The following is a 24,991-nucleotide window of genomic DNA, read 5'->3' on the forward strand; positions in this document are numbered from 1 at the left end:
AGCAAAAATATAGTGTGGAAGGTACTGCACAACAGCTGCATTTAGCTCAAACCCAATGACTCATGTCATTCATTTCTTGGATCTTATATTGTGAAATATATTGCCTCATTGTAACAAAAAAACACTTTTTATAAGCCACGCTGAATGGATCTACCAGTGCTGAACATTTTACTTAGGTCTCATAAGGTTATATTCAAATTCTTAATGCTTACTTTTGTTTTGTTATACATATTTGTATTTTTAGGGAATAGGTGATAATAAAAATAAAAAACTTGGAATGGAAAATCACCCCACCCTCTTGAGGCTGAAAATCAGCGGTGTGTTTTGCATGACAATATATGATTGTATTTTTGTATTCTCTAATATTACAAAGAAATCCACATGCTTCTCAGCCTCAAGTAGTGGGTGGTGTTTCTCCATCGGTCGGATCCCACCGGTGCCTGAAGCTTCTTGTGTTCTGATTGTATTGCCAGTGTACACGCCTGTTGTAACCTAGCAGCATCAGGACCCCTCAGCGGCTCCAGAGTGTTCAGAGACGTCTTCCAAATTCAATCAAGTCTGTGTTGTGATTCACTTTGCATTTTTGTTGTATGTATGCGGTAAACGATAAATAAATCAAATGCAGACATCAGATTACTTATTCATAAACTATGCATAATATTTCCATTAAAAGAGGATAGCATGTATGGTTGGCTTTGAAGTGTTTCTCGGTAAGTATCACATGCAGGATGCAGTACTGCATTGGAAGCTGCTCATACCTCTTGTATAAATGCTGAATTCTAATTTTTTTTGACCTTTTGGCCCGGTTAAAGGTCAATGTATTTTTTCATTCATTAATCAATAACTAGGTCGCCTCATGTATAAAATATTTCAGTTCACGCCTTTGATCAAATGTCATAATCCCTCACTGGAATTGAGTTTGAATCGAGCGGCCAATCCAGAGACCGATAAGTGACGGCTTGTTGTTGATGTTGTTGATGTTGTTGTTGTTGTTGATGTTGTGGTCCAGGCGCGCATCGAGGACGCGGTGTCGACGTCCCTCAGCCAATTGGTCAGCAGCGAGGAGATCTAAATGACATGGAATTCTGGTGCCGGCCTTCCAGAAGTAACGTTCCGGAGTGTGGATATGGCGCTATTTTTAGTCAGGTCACAGATTATCACAGATTGTCATTACCACTTGATTGCATCAAATTACATATTTTGTAATTTTACAACATATTGATTAAAATAGTCAGAGAATTACTTAGGCACAAATGAGCCAAGCCAAATAATTAGCTGTCTTTTGCTATCTTTTCGTGGCTCTAAAAATACAACAGTAGGCCTATAATGCAGCATAAAATCGAATTAGCAGCCCACAATCAAGTGAGTTGCAATACTTCCTTGTTCCTCTAGGTGGGCTGCTTTCCTCACTAAAGGCAACGATCTCATTCCAACAGAAAACATAGAAACAAGATATGGATTAAATCAGTCATAATTGGTAATTCAAGACAATTAAAACATATTGAAGAATGTTTATATACCTAGTGTAGGCTATGTCGACATTTGGCATATTTCAATCCCATCAATCCCCTTCCTATTACTGTTCCAACGTCTCATTAGCACCACTTTATTATATATTTGTTGCCACAAGTGGAAGATGGGGGAACATTTTTTTTTAACTCATTAATAAATAAATAAATGTTGGCTTTTTTATTACTGAACTTTGACTTTTCTTTCTTGACACGGAGATGTATTTGGACCGTCTGCCTCCATCGTCCGTTGAAACCTGGAATACCAGCAGTTCTTTCTAACGCTGTGATTGGTGGAGAAGCTGTATTCATGTAGCCAATGGAGCGGTCTGGTCAGTCACTGCCTTATTGGTTGAACCACAGGTCAGCTGACGTCTTCGCAACAAAACCACCTGACGTCCCTGTCACGTGACATTCACGACTCGAGCATCATGGCCGCCAGACCTGAGTGAGTTGATTTGTTTTCCGTTATCATGGGACCACGTAAACTCGCTGTCATCACTTTGTGTTTATAAATATATATAATTTAATTCATCAGTACATCCTAGCAGATGTGAGCTTTTAGCAATATGTCAACGGAAATAGTAAGCCTGAGCTCTCAAATCTTACGTTTAATATAATTGATGATACAAAAAGACACTGCACTTGGTTATAGAATCCAGATTTTGCTCGAGAATATTTATTGACAATTGACTCTTATGGACTACGTGTGTGTGTGTGTGTGTGTGTGTGTGTGTGTGTGTTTGTGTGTGTGAGAGAGAGATTGTGTTTGTGTGTGTGTGTAATATGTAGTCTTTCTAAATAGGAGAGTAGTTCATGCACATACACATATACACACACTTCCTAAGTGAACGCCACAAGTTGATACCAATAAAAGATAACCTAACCTGATTGAGCAACATTGAGTAAAATGTAAGCCTACATTTTGAAAGTCTCTCAGTCGGGGGAATTGATCTCATAATTCTCGCCATGTATGGAGGAATGGAAGATTGAATTTTGATTGTATTCATGGGACAAATTGGACAAACTGTCAAACAGAAAATATTTTTTGACAGAGAACGTCAAAAAGATTTTAATTTTGTCTGTGTGCTAACTGCAAAACGTAGACAGATATTAGCCTTTTTCATTTTTCTATAACTTGTGTATATAGACATTTGGCATATTTCACTTCCATTACTTTACTTTACTCTATCAAATAACTTTTGGATTAAATGAGAACTGCCTTTTTATTGTGCCTACTTTGCTTTAAGAGATGCACCTTTGCACCCAGGTCATCTTATCCTCATAGGGATTAGGTTTTATTACACAAATCTCTCATTCTGTGCAGACGTCTGTATTGTAGATCACACAGTCAATAGAAAAAAAAAAGTCTGCCAAAGCTAAACGTAGAACTTTGAAACCAGGCATCTGGATTATTATCCATTTTTAGAAATGATTTTCTTCTCGCACTTGACCCTGACCGCTACCACTCTACCAAACATCACATGTGGTCCACCTGTGTCTGCTGCCTGGCAGGCCCACCTTCTGGCTGGGGAAGGACACCCTGAGGGTGTCTGCCAAACTGTTTGCGGAGAACCGCCGTCGGCTGTGCCAGGGGCTGGGCGCCGCCGCAGCGCCCCCTGGCGCGCTGGTCCTGCTGCAGGGCGGGGAGCAGAAGCAGCGGTACTGCACCGACGTCGACGAGCTCTTCAGACAGGTGGGACACACCAGGTTCTGCCGCTCAAGAGACTTCCCGTCTGGGGAGACCTCCACCTCCAGCGCTTTGCTGCCTCAGCGAGGTCTCTCCGTCGGGGGAATCGATCTCATAGTCCTCGCCGTGTATGGAGGAATGGAAGATTGAATTATTATTTATATTCATGGGACACATTGATTTTCTTTTTCGACGGAGAACGTCAAAAAGATTTTCATTTTGTCTGTGTGTGCTGACTGTAAAACGTGTAAATGTTACCACGCGGCTTTCTGAGAAACATCGGCCTGAGATTCTGGTGCAAGGTTCTAAAAGAATCGTCTTTCTTTCACTCGGTGGAACAGACAGGATGAGTTCCATCCAGTCCGGCCATAGTATCAGTGTACTTTAACACCTCTCCTTCCCTCTGTAGGAGTCTTTCTTCCACTGGACGTTTGGAGTCACCGAGGCTGATTGTTTTGGTGCTGTTGAGCTCAAAACGGGAAAATCCCTCCTCTTTGTCCCCAAACTGCCTGAGAGTTATGCCACCTGGATGGGAGAGTAAGCCTTGATTTGATATGTTGGGCCTTTTAATGTGAAGCTGCTATCTTCAGTGGACTAGCTTGCTTTTGGTCTGTTTTAAAAGTTATGTTATTTAACCACCAACCACATGTTCCCTATTGTCAAGCTTGTCTAGGACAGGTGTTGATCCAAGGCATAATGTCTTTCCTTAACTAACTAGTCTCTATCTCTCTGTTGACAGGATCTTTTCCAAGGAGCACTTCAGAGAGAAATATGCTGTTGATGAGGTCCACTACACCTGTGATGTAAGTCTAGTGTGGTCATCACTTCTGCTCTGGCCCACTTGTGTTGGCTGACATTTTCCCAGGATCTGAACTTTAAAGTTAAGGTTAGCCATAAAGTTGCTGTGTCTCTGTAGGGCTGTTTCTAAAGGTGAAATCCACCCATCCCCTTCAGTTCCATAGCTGGTGTTGGTGTTGAATGTTATGGTGGTGTGGTCCAAATGTAGTGGTTCCACACAAACGCTGAATCCATATGATAACTGATAACATTTGTGAGTGGGTTGGAAGGCCTCTTCAGGCCAGTACAGAATATCTGCACTGGGATTAGTTCTGTACTTTAGTGATATGGGGCCTCATTTATAAAACTCTGCGTAAAACCCTCCCTAAAACATTGCGTATGCCCAAACCTCAGAATGTGCGTACGCACAAAAATATTCTGATTTATAAAACCATGCGGCGCACACCTGTACACACTCTTCTCATTATAAATACCAACTTGCGTTGAATTTGGCGTGTGTGCACGAGCGCCATGCTCCTCCCAAGTTCGTCCCATAATAGTCCTTAGGTCAATGCTAATTAATCAATGAATATTCCTAGTATATAAGGAGCCTTTGCTGACCTATCATTACACGGGAACACACGCATGCATTACACACGCTCGCGTCTCATACCCCTCGCTAAATTCTCAAGCAATTCCAAAGCTGCCATATTTTAGCCCGTTAGAATACAGAGGCCAACAGGAGCATTATTTATTGGCCTTGTGCCAATATGATAATTAATTACTATGTCATATTGGCTAATTTAATGTAGGCCTACATATATATGTATCAGGAAAATGAATACAACTTAAATTAAAGTTGGTCTGGCCGAGAATTGTGATTTGAATGGGTTGTAGTGTGTTGAACATAATATTGCCTTAATTCATATTTCATAATGGGTGCTTTTTATAAAATGAATAAATAAATCCGAAGTCATAGTATGTGGTGCGCAATGTGCGTTGGGTATCGGGAGGCATAGACATCTTATATCAGATGTCTATGTCGGGAGTAGCGTGTTCTTCTTCTTTTGGTGTTATTGGCAGATTGCAAACCGATATGGTGCATTACCCCCACCAACGTTATCGTCTCCGGAGATCACTGTTTGAAAAATTTTGCGGGACCTTTACTCCAGGGTGAAAGGATGCGTAGAACTGCCCACTCTTTTCCGCAAGGAATTTTATCTATAAATCACGACGTTGGCGGTGAAAGATGCATACGCACATTTCATCCCTGTTTCCGCAACATTTTCGTGCGCAGAGACCTTTTATAAATGAGGCCCCTGATCTTTATCTACTGTAATTGAACTACAGGTATCTTTGTTTTTTATTATCAACTAAGAGGCAACAACAGCAACATACTCTTAAAAGCCTGGCAGTATTACTTTAATGACACATGACATAAAAGTCAACTTTATTTCTTTAAAGGTAGTCATTAAAATAAATGGTTATTGTGGTAATATACTCCTTGGAGCTCTGGTTGATTTTATTTATTTAATGTTATGACATCTGATTATTGCTTTAAGAGCTAGGTCCAGCCAATTTTTTATGGATATTAAAGGCACACACTGTTTCTTTTGTTTAAATGTTTCCTTGCTGATGTCCATGACCTACTGTTTTATTAATTTATCTTAAAAAACCTAACACAAAAATAATGACTGTCAATGTCATTTGGCTTTTAGTTATACATGTTATTCACGTAACATGTTTAAATAAGTGAAGTACTTGAGTTATTGAGTTGTGCAATGTTTTTTGGTTAATGAATCAAGCATTAACCTTGGTGCCTTGTTGGAAATATATATTTTAAACTTAAGGCTGTACAAAGATAATGAAAGGGTGAACAAAGGTCCCGACATGGATGCTATGAAGACAGGTAATGAGATGGATAACACTTCTAAATGCTGCATCCTGAACTTTCCAGATCACAGACGTTCTGACCAGCATGAATCCAGCCGTCCTGCTCACGTTGGTATGTGACCTTCATTCTTATCTGGCCTTCTGGGGGATCATGGGGGACGGTGGGAAATGGTTGTAAAGCTCTCAGTTTGAAGGCAATAACGGCTGCCACACATTGGGAGAATTGTGCTCAAATGTCTGCCATTTGTCTATGTCTCTCTGTGGTGTTTCTGTGCTTCTGCCTAGCGGATGTTAATTAAGAGACTTGCAATGAGCAAGTCTCACTAAAGAGATGTTTCACTAAAATCACCTCTTTGGTTGTGTTTTGTTCTCTCCCGCCAGCGAGGCCTGAATACCGATAGTGGAAGCATCTGCCGCGAAGCCTCATTTGACGGAATTAGCGGGTATGCTCTATTGGCACCAATTATTCATTAATGTGATCGTGCTTTGTTCAGGGGGCTTCTGGGAGACTTTTACTATGCCTACAGATTGCCGGTGATTACCTTAATTTTGGAACAAATTTGATTAGACAGTTTTGCCTTAATGGTTTTGCCTGGATTCGTGAGTCCACATAAATGGAGCAGTTTTATCCTTGCCAATGGCTGGAATTATTTCCTTAGATTTGTGTGCTTATATATTTTCCACATAAAACAACATACGCTCCAGAAGCTGTCACACATGTACGTATGGTGGTGCTAACTGTGTCACCTTTTCTCCGCCAGCTTTGAAGTAAACAACACCATACTGCATCCAGTCATCGTGGAATGGTGAGTCAGCATTTTTTTTAAGCACGATTGTTTATCAATTGCCCATTCATTGTTATATGAGGACATACAGTACATAGAGCCACCATGGCCACTTTTATTGTATTTTCCAATTAATTGTATTGTGTGTAATTGTTCACTCTATTTATATGTATTTAAGGGTGCCAAGTCACATTCTACCAATTCAGAATTTCCCATGCTTCCCTAAGGGCAGTTTGTGTGTGCGTGTTGGTGTGTGTGTGTGTGTGTGTGTGTGTGTGTGTTCGTGCTTGGGCCTGTGTGCAGTGAAGAGCAGTGTGTGTTGTCCTAGCCCCCACCACCTCTCAGACAGAGCTGTAATGGGCTCCGTGCCAGCCTGTCTGTCCCCAGCATTAGGCTCTGGGCTCTCCAGGTCAATTGACATTTTCTGAAATAGGGAGGAATGCTTCTCAGGCACACCCGCTGGCCAGAATCACTTGATAGAACTCTCCCTGCTCATCTCCAACAGAGGTCTTTAATGGGCATTGTGTGTTGTCTAGATCAACACCAACATTGCACGAAAAGCAACCTGGAACATATTCGATCACTGAGCTTAGAAAAAAACCCAAACAGTTGCACAATTACCTCCGAATACCGTACCGGAAAAATCAGTCGGAAAGGGAACGTCGTCGTCGATCTCTTCCGATCTAGAAAGGATCTAGTTCTGTCTCGGGAAGCGGTCGAATGCGAGAGAAAGTTCGCAGTTCTGAACACGCATTGTGGTGTTCTGCTGTTGTCGACATTGTACCATATCATGTGTGTACTTGGGAGGTTTCGAAACTAACAAGGGCTGCAGGCCAGTGGTATGAACAAAGATAATGGGAAATTGATCTTCTATAATTCTGAAAGACATTGATAGACATTCATACAGTGGAATGGGAGTCTGAAAACGGACAGAACTGGTCAAACATTGACCACAGCACAGACGTCTTGCAGTCACACATTTCATCAGCCAGGGAAATCCCTCCCTGTTCAGGTTTCACTGCCCTTTTAAACAGAACCCTTTTAAACAGATAAAGGAAGTGGTCACCCCTACGCAGACTCAAACATTTTTTTGTCAGCCTGTCCAAAACGCTCATCTCAATTCCACACGTAGTCCACTCGGGTGAAAGGGTTGATGATATTTCACAGGCAAGAAGCGAGGGAATACCAATGGCTTCAAACTGAGGAGCAGAAGTCTTTGAAAACAATAGAAATTATGGTTTTCAAAGGTGATTCTGGTTCACTTTGACGGAGGAACAGTCAATCCCACTGATAGGTTCCTGGATATCTGAAGTGCTGATGGGGTCTCATAAATGAACTCTCAGATCAGATACTAAGAGAGTGCACCTTCTTATCAGTAAGAATGGCTGACAGGCTCACAGAGAGTCCACATGATTATGGGTCTTATCTCCTCAAAGTTCATTATCATTGAATAGGTCACGTTATAGTAAATTCATTGGGTTTTCTAATGGCATTCCAATGGCAAATACTTAAAAACCACCATCCTACCTTGAATATTTTTTCATATTTTTTATTGCTAATGGTTTTTAAAATCCTTTCAAACAGTCACATCAATATAATACATCTCTAACAGCGAAAATCAACCAAAAATAAAAATCGATATCTTTTGTTACTATATTGTAAAAAGCTTTCTTATCTGATGATTTTATCTGAATCTTGCAGGTTTTGGGTTATATCTTCATTGTTGAATGCACTTATTGTCGGTCGCTTTTGACAAAAGCATCCGCTAAATAACCCAAACCAGCATTGCTCTCAGCCTTGACTGTGGTTCACCTGTTGCAGCTGATCTGTGGTTGTTTCTGCAGCCGTGTGACCAAGACTGACATGGAGCTGGAGATCATGCGCTACACCAACAGGATCTCCAGTGAAGCTCACAAAATGGTGGGATCCCATGTCACTGTGCCCTGAATGCAGTATGTTGTGTCTGCATAAGTACTTTTAGTATGGAGTATTTTTAATGCATAATTCAGTCCAATGCTTGATATTCAGTGACTGCCCGGGGCATTCCCTGGGCGTAATAATGGATATTTATTAGTTGATTGCAAATTCAAAACACCTTTAAAGAGCGTCACATTAGCGCTGCATTGGGAAGTTTTAATTGCGACCTAACTAAACGCTTCTGGCCATGGCGTTCACGACTTTAACAACATGCATTTAATTTCTCAACCTAACCAAAGCTCTCATGCTCATGCTTGTTTTTTTCTTTATAGGTTATGAAAAATGTGAAACCCGGTCAGAAAGAGTACGAAATGGAGAGGTGAGTAGCCATTGAAATTAACATATTTTTTCATTTGATGTTTTATTGCATTACATCAAATCAACAATGTTTGTCATTTACATTCTGCACTGACTTCTATTACGCATTACTGCACGATGATCATGTAAAAAAACCTCACAGTTAATCCTGCACACAAAATCATACTACTATGATACAGTATATACAAAATCGTAACAGAAGTAGCAGACAAGTGTGAGTGTGATTCCTCTGGACTCAACTCCGTAAGAAAACTGAATTTATAATTTTTAATATTTAAACTAAATTAAAAATGTTGTCTATTTTAAAAAAAATTTGTAACATAGCTGATCTATACAAACTTTATCAAGAATCAAGATTAAAAGACTGACATATAATCATAATCAAGACCATGAACGTCGAAGCAGGAAGGGCATTCGTCAGGCATTTTATTTGTAGTTTTTCCATGACAGAATCTAACTATTTAGATTCTGTAATTCTGTACTTAATTCTAATGTTACCCTCTCCCACCACCGGGCCCTGGGAGAGCCTGTTGAGGGCTCTGTGGTGTTTGTGAAAGACAACCAGGAAGTGCCTGCTCAGCACGGCGGGCTGCTTGGCTTCCTGTGCGCTGTGGAGAGCCACAGAGAAATGTTTTTGCAAAGCAAATGGTCAAAGGAAGGGCAGCAATTACCCTCTTTGTGCAAATTATCCTCTGCCGTTTCTTTACATTTATCTTTCCCTTTAAACCTGACACTACTATTATCGTGTGTGTGTGTGTGTGTGTGTGTGTGTGTGTGTGTGTGTGTGTGTGTGTGTGTGTGTGTGTGTGTGTGTGTGTGTGTGTGTGTGTGTGTGTGTGTGTGTGTGTGTGTGTGTGCTCGCATAAATACAGAACAAATTTATTTGGTTGTGTTCGGTTAGCCAATCTAAACGGTAGGACCTACTCAATGATAGGAAAACAAAGTGGACAGTCGACATGCTCAAAAACACATCCAGGACCTGACATGTTGATTTGTGTGTCTGTTGTGTTTGATTTCGTTGCAGTCTCTTCCAACACTACTGCTACACCAAAGGAGGGATGCGGCACTCATCGTACACCTGCATCTGTGGAACGTAGGACATTTTAAAATGCTGCTCTAGTGCCCTTAAGCAAGGGGACTCAGTTGTGTCCTAGTGTTAGACTGAGGTTGTATCCAAGCATGTATAGTATGTGTTTTATTGTCCTTTGAACTCCCTCCCCAGGGACCACAGATGCAAATTAGCTATTCAGCTAACTCTGGTATAGAACCAGTTCTGTACATGGTCCCTGTCAACTAAACCAATAAACTAAACTAAGCAGCAAACAGCAATAAGTCCACGTACTGCAACAACTGGTTAACATGAATGCCAAATAACCATATACTATAAACTAGGGCACCTGCCATGTCTCTACAACTCTTCAACTACAGCAGGTGACCCTGGCTTGGATCCAGATCATTTGGTTTCAGTACAGCATGGAGAAAACCCAACCCTTCCAACCTTTCAATATTAATTAAAATGTTAGATTTGATTAGTTCACGTTTCAACTTGCCTGTTTTAAGTTGTCATGCTTAACATCAGTCTATGATGAAAAATTAATTATAGTTAATCCTATATTATTTAATTGTATCCACAGGGGGAACAACTCCTCTGTCCTGCACTACGGCCACGCCGCGGCTCCCAATGACAAGACCATCCAGGATGGAGACATGTGGTGCGTAGAACGGTTCCGCTACTCAAGTGGAACCTTAACTGATGATGCTCTTTCTAAGAACTTACCAAGAAATCTAAAGTTTCATCTTAATGATATCGATCTTCATGATGATGTACGAGCGGGGTAATGAGACACTCTGTTTTTTTATCGACAGTCTGTTTGACATGGGCGGAGAGTACTACTGCTACGCCTCTGACATCACATGCTCCTTCCCAGCCAATGGGAAGTTCACCAAAGACCAGAGGGATATCTATGAGGCGGTGCTCAAGGCTTCCCGCGCTGTCCTGGCAGCCATTAAACCAGGTAACACACGCGTGCCGTGATTGGCTGTCAGGATCATCCCTGACGCAGCTCGCCAATCATGTAGCTGAACGCCAAAGGGTTCAGTGGTGGTTTGACTGATCATAAGAAAGGAAGGTTCCAGCATATCAGAAACAACCTTCTCGGATACTGTCTCTGGTGTTTACAGAGGGTGAAAAACGTTTAAGAACCATATAGCTAGTAGCAGTTTGATGATGGCTGAAAAACAGCTTGTGAATGAAAGAGGTCAGAAGAGAACCAATAGGCAACATATCTTCATCAGTCTGTGTCTAAATATAATAAACATAAATCTAGACATCCTAGCTTAAATACTATTCGATAAAACAATCTGACCATTTTATAAAATAAAGTTTTGAAGTGTTCGATGCACCTCATAAACAAGGTGGCCTTTGTCACATCCAGGTGTGAAGTGGGCTGACATGCACCTGCTGGCGGACCAAACTCACCTGGAGGAGCTGCTGAAGCTGGGCATCGTCAAGGGCAACGTGGAGGACATGATGGGGGTCCGCCTGGGAGCCGTCTTCATGCCCCACGGCCTGGGCCACCTGCTGGGCTGCGACGTGCATGATGTCGGGGGGTACCCGGAGGTCAGTGTCTATGAATATGGAGATGCATATCATAATGCTAATGCTAGCAATGGCGCTTTGTCAAGATACTTAAAGACAATTAATAGATAAAAGATGAGTAAAAGTCAGTTCACGTATATATTTTTTTAAATTGTAGTGATTTAAAAAAATATATCACTAAGCACGTGAAAACACAATTTTAAACGTTAATAAAGCCTACCATTATGCAAGCATATCTGTATTAATGTATGTGTTTGTATATGCGTGTTTATTATGTGTATGTTTATGGTCCGGGGAGTGAATTCATATACTTGGAAATGGGAACGTTTCCTTGAGATAAGCACAAGGAGTTGCAGTTAGGTTGGTCACCAGACCTGTTTGCATTTATTAGCTTCTTGTTCTTTGTGTTCTGATTGTGTTTGGTTTGTTTGTGTGTGTGCAGGGCGTGGACCGGCCAGAGCAGCCCGGTCTGAAGAGCCTGAGGATGGGCCGTCTGGTGCAGGAGAGGATGGTCCTCACGGTGGAGCCAGGCATCTACTTCATCAACCACCTGCTGGACCAGGCTCTGGCCGACCCGGCCCAGAGCTGCTTCATCAACAGCCAAGTGCTGGCTCGCTTCCGTGGCTTCGGAGGGGTGAGTGATGGGGAGGTCGCTGGTGATCATGCTCAGACTCTGGTGGTCTCATGATCAGAACCCAAAAAGGCTCAGTTATGGTTCCACGTCGACGCAATGCGATGACTACGCAGACGCTTCAACGCAGTCCTGAATCTGTTTTGGTTCTACGTCGGGTTTTTGTGAGCGGACCAATCACAGCCCTTGCTGCTGCTGCGTCGCTTCGACGCAAGGTTGACATTTTTGGGAGGCGCACGTCAGGCCCTTGCGGTGGACGTTGCGTCGAACCATAACTAAGCCTTTAGCTGCACCAGAGTGATGTCATGCATGATGCCTGACGCCATACATGGGCAGTGCAGTTCTAAAGCCTTCCATATGCAATCAGGTCTGTGTTGCTGTGTTACTTTGCATTTTTCAGTATGAATGCAGTAAACGATTGATAAGAAAAATTATTTAAAAGAAAAGCACTGTATTTTACGATTGGTCGCAATAGCCGCCATCAGATTATTTATACATTAAACTATGCATAATTTGGCCATTAAAAGAGGATTGCATGTATGGTTGGATTTGAAGTGTATCACATGCATGATGCAGTACTGCATTGGAAGCTGCTCATACCTGCTCATACGTTTGACCTTTTTGCCCGGTTAAAGGTCAATGTATTTATTTATTCATTCATTAATCAATAACTAAGTCGCCTCATGTATAAAATATTTCAGTTTCACGCTTTTCATCAAATGTCATGATCCCTCGCTGGAATTGAGTTTGAATGGAGCGGCCAATCCGTGTGTGACTGCTTGTTGTTGTTGTTGATGTTGTTGTTGTCGATGTTGTGATCCAGGTGCGCATCGAGGATGACATCGCCGTGACCGCAGACGGCGTGGAGCTCCTGACGTGCGTGCCGCGTGGCGTGGACGAGATCGAGGCCTTCATGGCGGACTCCGGGAAGTCCCTCAGCCCATTGGTCAGCAGCGACCAGATCTGAATGACATCACTCGGAAATCACAGAAGGAACGTTCCGGAATGTGTGGAGGGAATCACTTCAAAAGGGAAATGGCGCTATTTTTCTGATCCATCGTACATCATATAACGTCATATAACCTACAATAAATTCGGATTACCCATTTCAATCACATACATGCTCATCAGCTTATTAAAACAATGCACAGTTTTTAGACTTTGTTTTTTATGTCACCATTTGTCATCAAAGCCTGCTTGCGTCAAACTACATGCATCTGAGAAACATATTTTGTAATTCTCCAACATATTGATTAAAATAATCAACTATTTACATTGCTATATTATGCATCTGAATTGAATAAACTCTTCTATTGATATGTTTCTGCTGGATATTATTTCATGGTAGGGAATAGATTTGGTGCAAATGAGCTAAACCAAATAATTTGATACCATTTTACGTCTATAAAAATACAACAGCATAATGTAGCATAAAATCGAATTAGCAGCCCACTATCAAATGAGTTGCAATACTTCCTTGATCCTCTAGATGGGCTGCTTTCCCCACTAAAGGCAACGATCTCATTCCAACAGAAAACGAATTCCATGGGACGTGATAGACACAGGATATGGATGAAATCAGGCATCATGATTGGTAATTGACAATGAAACGATATTGAAGAACATCATTTGTGGTAGTCAGCCTTTGTTTTTGTTGAATCAGCCCACAGAAGTTACATTCGATTTAGGAAGATTATTATTAACATGGCGTGGACAACAGGGCGGCAGCCATGTTTTTCAAAATTCACCATTTTAAACCACACATACTTATTTATTTACAGTGCAGTACTTCAGAGGTACATGTTTGACACTTAAAATAATAAAAGGTATACGCAGCTTGTTAGCTACTGCTTAGAAAATATGAACATTAGAGCTGTGATAACTTCCTATTAGCACCACTTAATTATAAATGAGTAGCCACACGTGGAAGGTAGTTATCGTTATTAAAGTATTATTTCTAATTTTTCGTTTTTTCTTAACTGAACTTCCAATTTTCTCTCTCGATGTAGAGCTGTAAATGTTATAGGATGTGTTGCTGGATATGAGTTGTGTTTTAATGTTTTGATGAGGTGCTCAGCAGGAGGGAGTGGGAAAAGTGTTGCTAAGTGAATAGGAGTGCAGCTTTGCCATGGTTACGACCTACAGCAAAGAGTGCTGAGCGAAGAATAAAGGAGTTAATCTAAACAAACATTAGGGTGGTTGTGCAATTAAAAACTGGATTACTTAATTTGGTGTCAGAAGTTTAAAAAAAACTTAAAAAACGTGCTTTTACCGCACTCACTGTCCGTCGACTGGCATTAGCGCATGAGGCTAGCTGTTTGAGCTAGCCTCACACATTATGATGGATGAGGCCAAAGACAAAGATGATGAGAGATACAACGTAAGTGATTCTGCGATGAGGCTAGCGGCTAAAATAATGTACATTATTTCACACAAAATAATATAAAGTAATATTAAATATAAATATGTCTATGCAACTGTGATAAATGTTGGTTCTTCCTCTCATCTAGAGATAAGGGAAATGTCAATGCAAGGCAGTGGAGGATGTGAAAATAAGCCATAAAACAGGAGTGAATTATTGTACCATAATGTGTTCAATACATTGCCTACATTGACTATAATGGTTTCTATTGTCTTCGGCGAACGTTTTTATTGCCATGCCGCTTCCGTGACGGTTCTGGTGGAAATTGCCCTTCACTCAACATTCCGAAAATATCTATCATGTTGGATAACCCCGATTTTGCGATCGGGTGCGCTTGGAGTTCATGAGATTATATATTAGAAGAACACTACGGCAGACAGGATAATCGTGGCCGATTTTCGTTCAGATTCGGCTGCCATGGGAACGCCACCCCGATTGTCGTAAGGGGCAAATCGGGCCGGATATCGGGACATTTCTCTTGTAGTGTGGGGTGAGCAAGATGTATTCCCCCTAATGTCCAGCCAGATATTACAAGCCAGTTATTTACAAGCTGGTACTGCCACCATGTGGTTAGTGCTAAACATGCTAGAAGTGTTATTTTCCAGCGCAAAGATGAACGTAATCTATTATTTTTTGCTAACAAACATATTTTACTTTTGCTTAACTAGCTTCTTTTTGCGAAGAGTTTAAAAAAACACATTCACACAAAAAAGCACATTCATGACTAAATGGCCATGAAAAAGGCAATTTCCTCTCTTCTATATTTAAAGAGAAAATCGCATGCCACCACCTATGGTAAGCAACTATCAGTCTATGATACGGAGTACAGATGTACCGAACTCGGTGTTTGCTATCTGCTGAGACCGAGCAGGAACATGAACTGTTAAAACTTAAGAAATGTAATTAAAATATATTTTGCCACAGCTGTTGAGCTATATTTTTCTTTCTTTTCTTTCTCTACTAGATCTTTTTTCTGGACAGTTCTTTGGCCTCTTCAAGGTTCTGAGCGAGGAAAACAAGCATGCCAATGTGCCCCTCAGTCAACCTAATACATCTAGGACTGCAGATAGTGCCTGATGTGCTGACCACTGGTTCTGAAGCGAAGCTTGAGGCTGGAATGCACAGGTACTGTCTGGCAAAATGTGCAAGACTTGGCAGAGTGGCTGCATCGTTCTTCCACCAGGTGAGTGGGTCTTCACAAGCACTTATCTCTTTCATTTGTTTGTACATCAAGAATTCTCTTGCAATTTGGTCAACCAGGGATGTGGAATGACCCATCCTCCTCCCTCTTTTCAAACGTGTCGGTGGACAGCAGGCTTTTCAAGTCTGTTTTTCTCTTTTTTTCCTTGATCTTCCAGTTGCTGCTGCTCTGCTGATGGTGAGGGGGAAATATGGGTAATGATGATGCTCCGTATCTAAGCTTGGATTCGAGATGTGACGCAGCCGGGAATAGTGTTCCGAAATTAGTCAAGACACATGGATAAAGATAGCCACGTTTGAGGAAGATCGGAGCAAAAAAAGTTTTTTCCTCTGATCTTCCTCAAACTTCCTTAACAGCATCTCTCCACGTCTCATTTCGAAACAGTACTGAAACAGCCTGCCCCGGCGTCATATCTTGATCCTCAGCTGAGATACGGAGCATCATCTGCTCATACTGCCGAGTCAGTATGAGCAGATGCTCTGATCTGCCAAGTTTGAGGAAGATCATCATGCAGTACATTTAATGGTCCAGTCGGTGGTAGTATATGCTTATTCCAAAGTCATTTTATGCACCTATTCATTTTTAATTATATCTTCTGATGTCTTTTGACCTACCCAATTTAATCACTTGCTGGTGTGCTAACTGTATAATTATAGTATCCTTTAGTGCTCTGATTCATACAGTATATACAAGTACATGTCTATTATCTTATTCCAAAGTCTTTCTAAGCCCCTATTCTAGGTGTTTTTTTTTTTCTGATGACCGCTGAACTACCCATTTGAATAACTTATGTTTGGGCCAGAGCCACTATAATTTCATCATTTGATATGGCCTTTAGGCCCTCTTTCATATAAAATAGACCTAGTTTACTCCTAAGATTCACAATAAACGGTTTCTTTCTGGGATCCATTTTGTGCAGTACATTTATTGGCCAGTCGGCGGAAGTGTAAGCAGAATATTTGGTAATTTCCTGTTGGGAATGACCTGCTTCATATAAAATACACCTTAGTTCTCTTATCTTATCCCAAACTTATTCTAAGCCCTTATTCTTGTTTTTTTTTTTTTCCCTTTTCCCCGAGAAGGGAAGACGATATTATATATTGGTTGTCACTTTGCTTGAAGTTGCTGAATTTCTGCTAGATAGCGTACACAAGCAACATGTCAACCAAATTATTATCCCACCATGTGTTTCCAACCACTGCTTCTCAACTCACATCACACTTAAAACACATTATCTGTAATGTGTTGGCTTTGTGTCTATATCTCGCTGTCACTCAAAAAGTGAGTGGGCACTATGTGGAGATGGTAGTTCGTATCTCAGCTGAGGATCAAGATACGACGCGGGGCCGTACTGCTTCGAAACGAGACGTAGAGAGCTGCTGCAGTGCAAGTTCAGATCAGAGGAGGATCAGAGGGAAAAGGTTTTTTTGCTCAAAAAATAGCGACGGGGGTCCGTCTCCACCCAGCGAGAGAGTTGTGGAGCAGTGGGGAGCTGCAGCAGACCTTCACTAGCCTCACCTCTCCCTCCAGCCTGCGCACTTGGGCGTGCACGGGGAAACAGCAGGACCAGCTGGCCCGGGAGGAGGGAGGAGACGAGAGACAGGCAGCTGAAGGTGTCATACCGCGAGGAAAAGCCCTCACCCTCGTATGACCTTTCGAGTTGTAGCTTATCATTATTTATCTATTCTTTGTCTTGCTAAGTAAGATGCTTTTATCCAAAGCATCTCACAAGAGCATACTGTCTTAGTTTGAAGTGCCACAGTGGGAATTACACTACCGACCCTCAGTTGTTAATGCCGTGCTCTGTCAATTGAGCTACATGTGCCTTTTATCTTAGCAATCGTGGGATGTACAAGTTACTTGTTCGTTTCATCAAAATGTGTCAAATATAATGACATCTCCATCAGGAAGTGCTTGCTTTCCCTGGAAAGGACAGCGCGGTCGCACAATTGCCTAGAGGTCACAGCGGAGGGTTTGTCACACAGCACGTTCTTGTCAACCTTGAGGAAGAGCCTCTCCATGCCCCTGTGCTCTGTCTGGGACACGCCCAGTACATCACGTCTGAGGTAGAGACACACTCGCACAGAGGGTCCTGTTCGGCTCTCAAACAGAACAGCTAACTTAATTACGTTACATTACATTACATTATGTGTGGCTCTGCAGCCGGTCACTCGCATGCTGGTTAAACCACCGATATCTGGTTTGACAGCTAGTCACTCGAGTGCTGGTTATATCACCTGTATCTGGGTCAGCAGCAAGTCACTCGAATGCTGGTTGACCCAGCGATATCTGGGTCGGCAGCCGATGTCTGGGTCGGCAGCGAGTCACCCGCGTGCTGGTTAACCCACCTGTATCTGGGTTGGCAGCTAGTCACGCTGGTTAACCCACCTGTATCTGGTTCGGCAGCTAGTTCCTCATAGCAGCCCCGAAGCCTTTAGCGTACTGAACAGGGTCCTGGTTCAGCTCTCAAATGAAACAAGTAATATCATTATGCATTTATCACTGGCTATGCAGCTCACGTGCTGGTTAACCCCCCCTGATACCTGGGTCAGCAGCCATTCACTCCTCAGCCTTAACCCTCTGAAGTGGCTTGTTGGAAGATTCCTGCGCATGCTTCAGGCTCCTTGCGGTGATCACCGTTATCTCTAGATGAGAGGAAGAACCAACCAAACCAACATTTTTCACAGTTGCACTGTGTCAAAGGGCTCTGGCGGCTCTGTTGAGGAAAAGAAGAATCCCGATTGGGGCAGCATGGACTATTTTGAGTGTGTGTTTGTGTGGTCGCCTGGAGGGGGAGTCCTGGCTACGCTGAAGTCATGGCTGATCTTTCAAGATCCACAGAGCAGTTGCACTGTGTCAAAGAGCTCTGGCAGCTCTGTTGATGAAGACAAGAATCCCGATTGTGGCAGCATGCACTATATAAGTCGTGGCTGATCTTTCAACAGCCACAGAGCCCCCATCGGGTTGCCACGGGTAACCAGTCAGTGGGGTACCAGTGGAACATGGGGTGCAGTGGTTATCCGGCGGTGGGGTACCCTCGGAACATGGGTTGCCTTGGTTAGCCGGTCGGTGGGGTACCAGCGGAACGTGGTTTGAGGGCTTAAGTGTTGTGCGCTGAGCTTCTGGGCGACCGATGACCTTGGAGAGGCTGAATGGTCAGAGATTGTAAAGTACCAAAATATTGATCCTCCGTGCCAGTGGCACTTCGGCAAGATGCTTCCAGCATTTATATGCTGGGAAGGTACCACAGGTCCCGTTTCCTCACCTCAAGAGTGAGGTTATGTAACACACACACACACACACACACACACACACACACACACACACACACACACACACACACACACACACACACACACACACAGTGCACAATCTTCAGTCCATACTGATTAGTTTCACCATGTTCATGAACACCCTGTAGAGTTGTTGCTGATACAACAACCTTGTGTCTCAGGTCCATGCTAAAACAGATGGTGCTATTTATCGTGATAATAATTTTCCCAACAAGTCTCAACAAGGCTCTTACACATTATGGAGAAGTGCACGCCTTAATGTGCTGCCGTCTCACCCGGTACGGGTCAAGCCTTGCAGTCAGCACCTGCTTTGTTTTCCATGGAGAGAGGGATTGATTAGCACATGATAGCTTGACAGCATGACAGAGGTCAATGATTAAACCGGAGTCCCATGGGTTTACTGGGATAAACGGTGGTAAACACTGGCCTTTGGAAGCAAGCTTTAGCAAGAAACTCCCCGGTAGAGCCGTGGGCTGCAAGCTGAACCACAATGACTATGGATGTGTAGATTATTTTTGCCCTGGAGCTGAATATTATCTATTTGTTCAGAGGGATGTTTATGTAAAATCCTTGCTATGTGCAACCAGTAGAGGGCACTGTCTTGTAGGCAGAGTTCGTTCTAGACACCCTGCTCTCTGGACTAGGTTGTATCCTTCTCAGGCATGGTGCTGGGGTTCGTACTGTACCATCAGGGGGAATGACGGAAACACTTAAATCAGAATCAGGCTATATTGAATGATTCTGAAGCAAGACAAAGAGAAAACAATGGGTTTGGGGTATAGTTATAAATCAGTAATTGTTTTTAAATAATTGTAGGCTATAACTTATAAATTATATAGTTACTTTTTCCTTTGACTAAGAAATAACTGTCAAAATGAAGATAAAAACGTTACGTTTTTATGCGACAGAACGTGCTGTACATGTGCTTCTAACATGAAATACATGTTAGCAGAATAACGTAATTTAAAAAAAAGTTACATTTTATCAATGATTCTGCGCCGGCTGCTTATCTTTTGTGTTTCATTTCCAAATGAATTCTGGGAGCTGTGTGCCGTTGTCATAACGACAAGGTACCAGCTGGGCAATTTGTATGCAAATGTGACTAGGCTTGGGCTGATACCACTGTCTATACCATAGGTCCCGTCTACCAAGGGAATGCCAATTTCCACGGGTACTCGGGCACTACTAAATAAAGTGCTGCGTTCTTCCTAGGCATATGAGGTGGCATCGGCAGAGGTGTCGGAGAAAAAGGCGATTAAGAAGTGTGAGAGTGAGTTAGTGGCCGGGTGGCGGCAGCCGGGGCAGGTCCAGCCGAGCGTTGGATTGGTGTGAGGAGACGGATTGGGATGGGGTTACCTGCGCATCAGCTGACTGGCTGGAAGCGGAGGCTCAGCTGTTCAGTTCAGAGAGCGCTGTTTTGAAACGGGGGGGGGGGGGGGGGGGGGGGGGGCTCACGCAGGCTCGTTCAGCAGCCATGGCGACCGGGACTGACTCCACTTCCTTCCCGTACCGTCAGCTCCACCCTGGCCGTCAGCCTGCTAGACAGGGCGGCCCGCTCGCCGGCACCTCGTCCTTCCCGTCGCCGTGCCAACAAGGTCGCTGGAAGGACGAGCCCCTTATCTGTGATCAGAGTCTGACATCTGAGGCAGAGCTGGGGAGGCTGCGGAGAGGAGCCAGCGCCTGATCCCGGATACGGAGGCCGTGTTGCCCCGCTGTCCGGAGGAGACGGTAATGGACAGTAATGACGGACTCCAGAGTGCTGATGAGCAGAGTGGTCGTGGAGCTTGGCATGCGGAAGGAAGTTGGCATGGCCGGGATACGTGACCTCCACTCCCATTACTCCACATTGTCTTTTATTTGATTACCCATGCATGCTCCGTCTCCTTGGCCGTGTCACATGATCGATGGAGGTCGATTTGTACCGAGACAGAGTATTGTGTGTGACGGTGGACGATCACAGTGGAGACTTTTGTTTTTTACGTCCCGTCGTTATGATTCATATTCATATTTCATTGATTCATAAGAAACGCGTCAGGACTTGAACCGGGAATTGTGTATGCTTTACAACCATTACATGGCAGAAAGGCAGAATGTATTGACCCATAAAGAGGTCTTAAGAAGGAAAATACGTAAGAAGGAACACTGATAGGCAACCCCATCCTATTTGGATCAATGTTAGAATAGGGATCTCCACAACACTGCCACTCACAAACGTGTGTGTGTTGTGTGTGTGTGCGTGCTACAATCCATTATGGGGCTAGGCTCTTGCAATGCCGCGGGCACTCCATCAGTCTTCGCCATGTCTCAAGGTCACAGGAAGAGTGGCGTTCCAGTCGGAATCCAGTCGGTTAGAGCCCTGCTCGGTAGGTCACCTCGAGAACGAGGGTGGGGAGTTGATGCGTCATTTTTTACACAAAGCACAGCATGTACTGGTGACAGGTGTGCACTGGGCAAAGGGCTCCTTATTGTTTGTGGTGGAGTGCGATAGAGGGGAGGAGAGAGCAGAGAGCAGTGGGCCAGAGATGTGAGCGACTCAGCCCAATGCCGACCAGCCTGCCCAGAGTCTTGGCTGCAGCATGCACACACAGGAGCCCTACATCCGGGTGGTGGTGGTGTAGTGGACGGTGGTGGTGGTGGTGTTGGTGGAGGTAGTGGTGGTGTGGATGGTGGTGGTGTGGGAGGTAGTGGTGGTGGTGGTGCAGGTGATGGTGGTCGTAGTGGTGGTGTGTTGGTGCGGGCAGTGGTGGCATGGTGGGTGGAGTGTGGGTGGAGATCACACAAAATGGAGGGCTTGGGCAGGAGGTTGGGTATGGCAGGAGCGTCACCCACCCCGGCCGGTTAGTATCTGTGTGGCCGCCCTTGTCCGTTGTCCCTTCTCCTCTGGTGTCCATGTTGTGTTTCTCAGTCAAAGCCACATCAGCCAGAGTGGTGTGAGAGCTGCCAGCCTGGGTCCATGTGCAGGGACACTGAGATGGTGAGTTCCTGAAACGCTGCCAGCCTCAGAGAGAGAAGCTCCTCTTTGTGTCCGGTTAGGGGGGGAGGCCGTACGTTGGACAATGGTGGATGCTCAGGGTTATTATTTCCTTTTACCACAATAGTAAATATCGTACGTTGCTAGCCTTTAGCAATATGATCCGTGATGGTGCATGCTACTCCCGGACCCAAAAAGTGAGGCAAACTTCCAACATAATAAATATATTTAATGGTTGACATATAAAATGTAACGTAATAAAGATAGATTGTGCTTGCTATTTTAAGTGGTGGTGAAATAGGGGTTTCTCTGACCGGCGAAATGAGGCATGATGTTAAGCGCTGTCTCTCTGGGAGTGGCTGTTTATTTCTGTCTGACTGCTAATCAAAGTGGCAGATAATCAGTCCGTTGTCGTTCCGCTGACAAAACTGTCCCCATTAGCAGCGGCCTAAATCAAGCGGTATGGGCTCTCTCTCTCTCTCTCTCTCTCTCTCTCTCTCTCTGTCTCTCATTCTCTCTCTCTCTCTCTCTCTCTCTGTCTCTCTCTCTCTCTCCATCTCGCTCTCTCTCTGGGCAATCCACAGACACATGTTCCTCACCCCGTCTTTCGCCTGAGGTCACTCGACGAGGCCCCGCTGTGGCCTCTCTCTCTCCGCACACAAACACCACCGCTCAAACGCGTTGCCACAGCAGCAGCAGTTCCTCGATAAGACAAAACACAAAGGACACACAAAGTGTGTTGCGCGACCACAATGGCGCTGCTCCAGTATCAGGCGGGCGACGAGTGATCGTGCGAGGCGATACACGGCCCCCCCTCACGGGGCCCCCCTGCTGGGCCGAGAGTGCCGGCGTGGCGGTGGGATCCAGGCTGATAGCGGCCTCCGTCCTTCAGACGATAAAGCCCATTTGGCTTTTAGTCCAGGAATGTCCATTACCAGGGGAGACGCACCGGGCCTCTCACCCCTGTGATCCGCTCTCCGGCCAGACTGCGAGAGCCACTGTGGCTGATGACCGCATTGCACGTGACGTGGATGTAGATGAAGTGTGTGTGTGTGTGTGTGTGGTTGTGTGTGTGGTTTGTGGTTGTGTGTGCGTGCGTGTGTGTGTGTGTGTGTGTGTGTGTGTGTGGTTGTAGTTGTGGATGTGTGTGTCTGCGTGTGCACGTGTGTGTGTGGTTGTAGTTGTTGTGTGTGTTTGCGTGTGTGTGTTTGTGTGTGTGTGCACGTGTGTGCATGTGTGTGTGTGGTTGTGTAAGGAGAGGTGGGGGCGGTCGGCGGGTTGTCGGATGCTGCTTTGATTAGACTTTCTCTTTGATAAATAAGGTGTGATCGGAATAGGAATGGGCTGCTTTAATTGTCACGCGGCTGTTGATTTGACCCGCGTGGCGGTGAGGGGGGGGGGGGGGGTGGTGTCAGAGGGCACCACGGAGTCAGGTACATAGCCGGGCCGCTGACCCCCGGCAGCCAGCTGGTTCCAGTCTGTGGTGACCACTCAGCCATGCATGTGCTGCTTCTATTAGCACCTCAACCGCATCCTGCGTGTTCTGGTCCACAGGGAGAGGTTCTGAATCCTCTCTCACTCCTGAATACCACCAGCGTTTTGTGTTAGAAAGACAGAAACGTACTCCGCCGAATGACATGGTATTTATAGTGTTAACCTTTATTCATGCTCGTATGCTGATTATATGTATAAATATCAAAAAGAGCTGTTTCGAAGCGCACACATTTCATTACTTGAGACGGCTCTGGCTGAAGGTGTCCGTGTCGGTGATTGACAGCCACATGACGTCCGTCACAGATGTCAGTCACATGACCTCAGGGTTCGCCGATGTGATGTTAAAACCGCTGACGATGGCCACTGTCACCCGTTTGCACACACGTTTGCTTTTCAATTGACCACCCCCCCCCCCCCCCCCCCGCCCCTTCTCCATTGCCCGGTCTTGGCGAGTTCTCTGTGGGGGGGGGTGTGGGGTGCGATGCCGTTCAGCAGCCTACACACTCCAGTGCGTCGCCCCGTTTAATCGGCTGATAGATGGGCCTCGTGCTATTTTTATCAGCCATCATGCGGTGAACCACTGCCGGGGAAGAGACGTGTGTGTGTGTGTACATAAGTGTCTGTGTGTCTGTGTGTGTGTGTGTGTGTGTGTGTGTGTGTGTGTGTGTGTGTGTGTGGTGTGTGTGTGTGTGTGTGTGTGTGTGTGTGTGTTTGCACGCTCAAACACATCTTTCTGTCTGTGTGTGTTCATGTGATTGTGCATGATTGTGTGTGTGTGTGTGTGTGTGTGGGGTGGGTGTCTGATTGTAATTTATTCGTGTTCATGATTGTGTGTGTGGGTGTGTGATTGTCGTCGTTTGTTGTGTGTTGGTAGATGTATGTTTGTCGGTTTCTGATTGTAATGTGTCTGTGTGTGAGAGAGTTTTTGTATCTGATTGTGCATGATTGCGTGTGTGTGTGTGTGCATGTGACTGCGTGTGTGTGTGTGTGTGTGTGTGTGTGTGTGTGTGTGTGTGTGTGTGTGTGTGTGTGTGTGTGTGTGTGTGTGTGTGTGTGTGTGTGTGTGTCATGGCTGGGCCTGACAGGAGTGCTGTGGGGCCCCACAGGGAGCCCTGTGCTCCAGCACACCTGCACATCAAACCATGTGACCCCAAATGTAGCGCCTCCCTTTTCCGGTGCCATAAGGAGAATGAACACACACACACACACACACACACACACACACACACACACACACACACACCACACACACACACACACACACACACACACACACACTGACCAAACACCGTGAATAACACACACATACATACACACTGACTCAACACTGTGTATGTGAATAACACACACATACATACACACTGATTCAACAGTGTGAATAATCACACACACACACACACACACACACACGCACACACTGACTTAACACTTT

At 44.4% G+C, this 24,991-nt stretch overlaps 2 protein-coding genes across 2 annotated transcripts in view; both read left to right on the forward strand.

Moving 5' to 3' along the window:
* Nucleotides 1-1,072, forward strand: part of LOC311356090 (potassium/sodium hyperpolarization-activated cyclic nucleotide-gated channel 4-like) — a gene marked incomplete at both ends in the record, with an annotated part of 27,184 nt that extends 26,112 nt beyond the window's left edge. Inside the window, one exon of the mRNA XM_084475868.1 lies at nt 1,010-1,072. Within this exon, the coding sequence (XP_084331994.1) occupies nt 1,010-1,072 (63 nt within the window). The remainder of the gene's footprint in view (nt 1-1,009) is intronic.
* A 799-nt stretch (nt 1,073-1,871) lies between these two features.
* Nucleotides 1,872-13,495, forward strand: LOC311355963 (xaa-Pro dipeptidase-like). The gene is made up of 15 exons (XM_084475736.1): nt 1,872-1,956; nt 3,024-3,204; nt 3,608-3,735; nt 3,938-4,001; nt 5,933-5,980; nt 6,250-6,311; nt 6,630-6,674; nt 8,498-8,573; nt 8,903-8,949; nt 9,973-10,041; nt 10,583-10,660; nt 10,815-10,963; nt 11,384-11,568; nt 11,990-12,181; nt 13,002-13,495. Exons 1-15 carry the CDS (start codon nt 1,940-1,942, stop codon nt 13,143-13,145), a joined length of 1,485 nt encoding a protein of 494 aa, XP_084331862.1. The 5' UTR covers nt 1,872-1,939; the 3' UTR covers nt 13,146-13,495.
* Nucleotides 13,496-24,991: the final 11,496 nt, after the last annotated feature.

The sequence above is a fragment of the Micromesistius poutassou genome (genome assembly GCF_964030765.1).
Source record: "Micromesistius poutassou genome assembly, chromosome: 12".
NCBI lineage: Eukaryota > Metazoa > Chordata > Actinopteri > Gadiformes > Gadidae > Micromesistius > Micromesistius poutassou.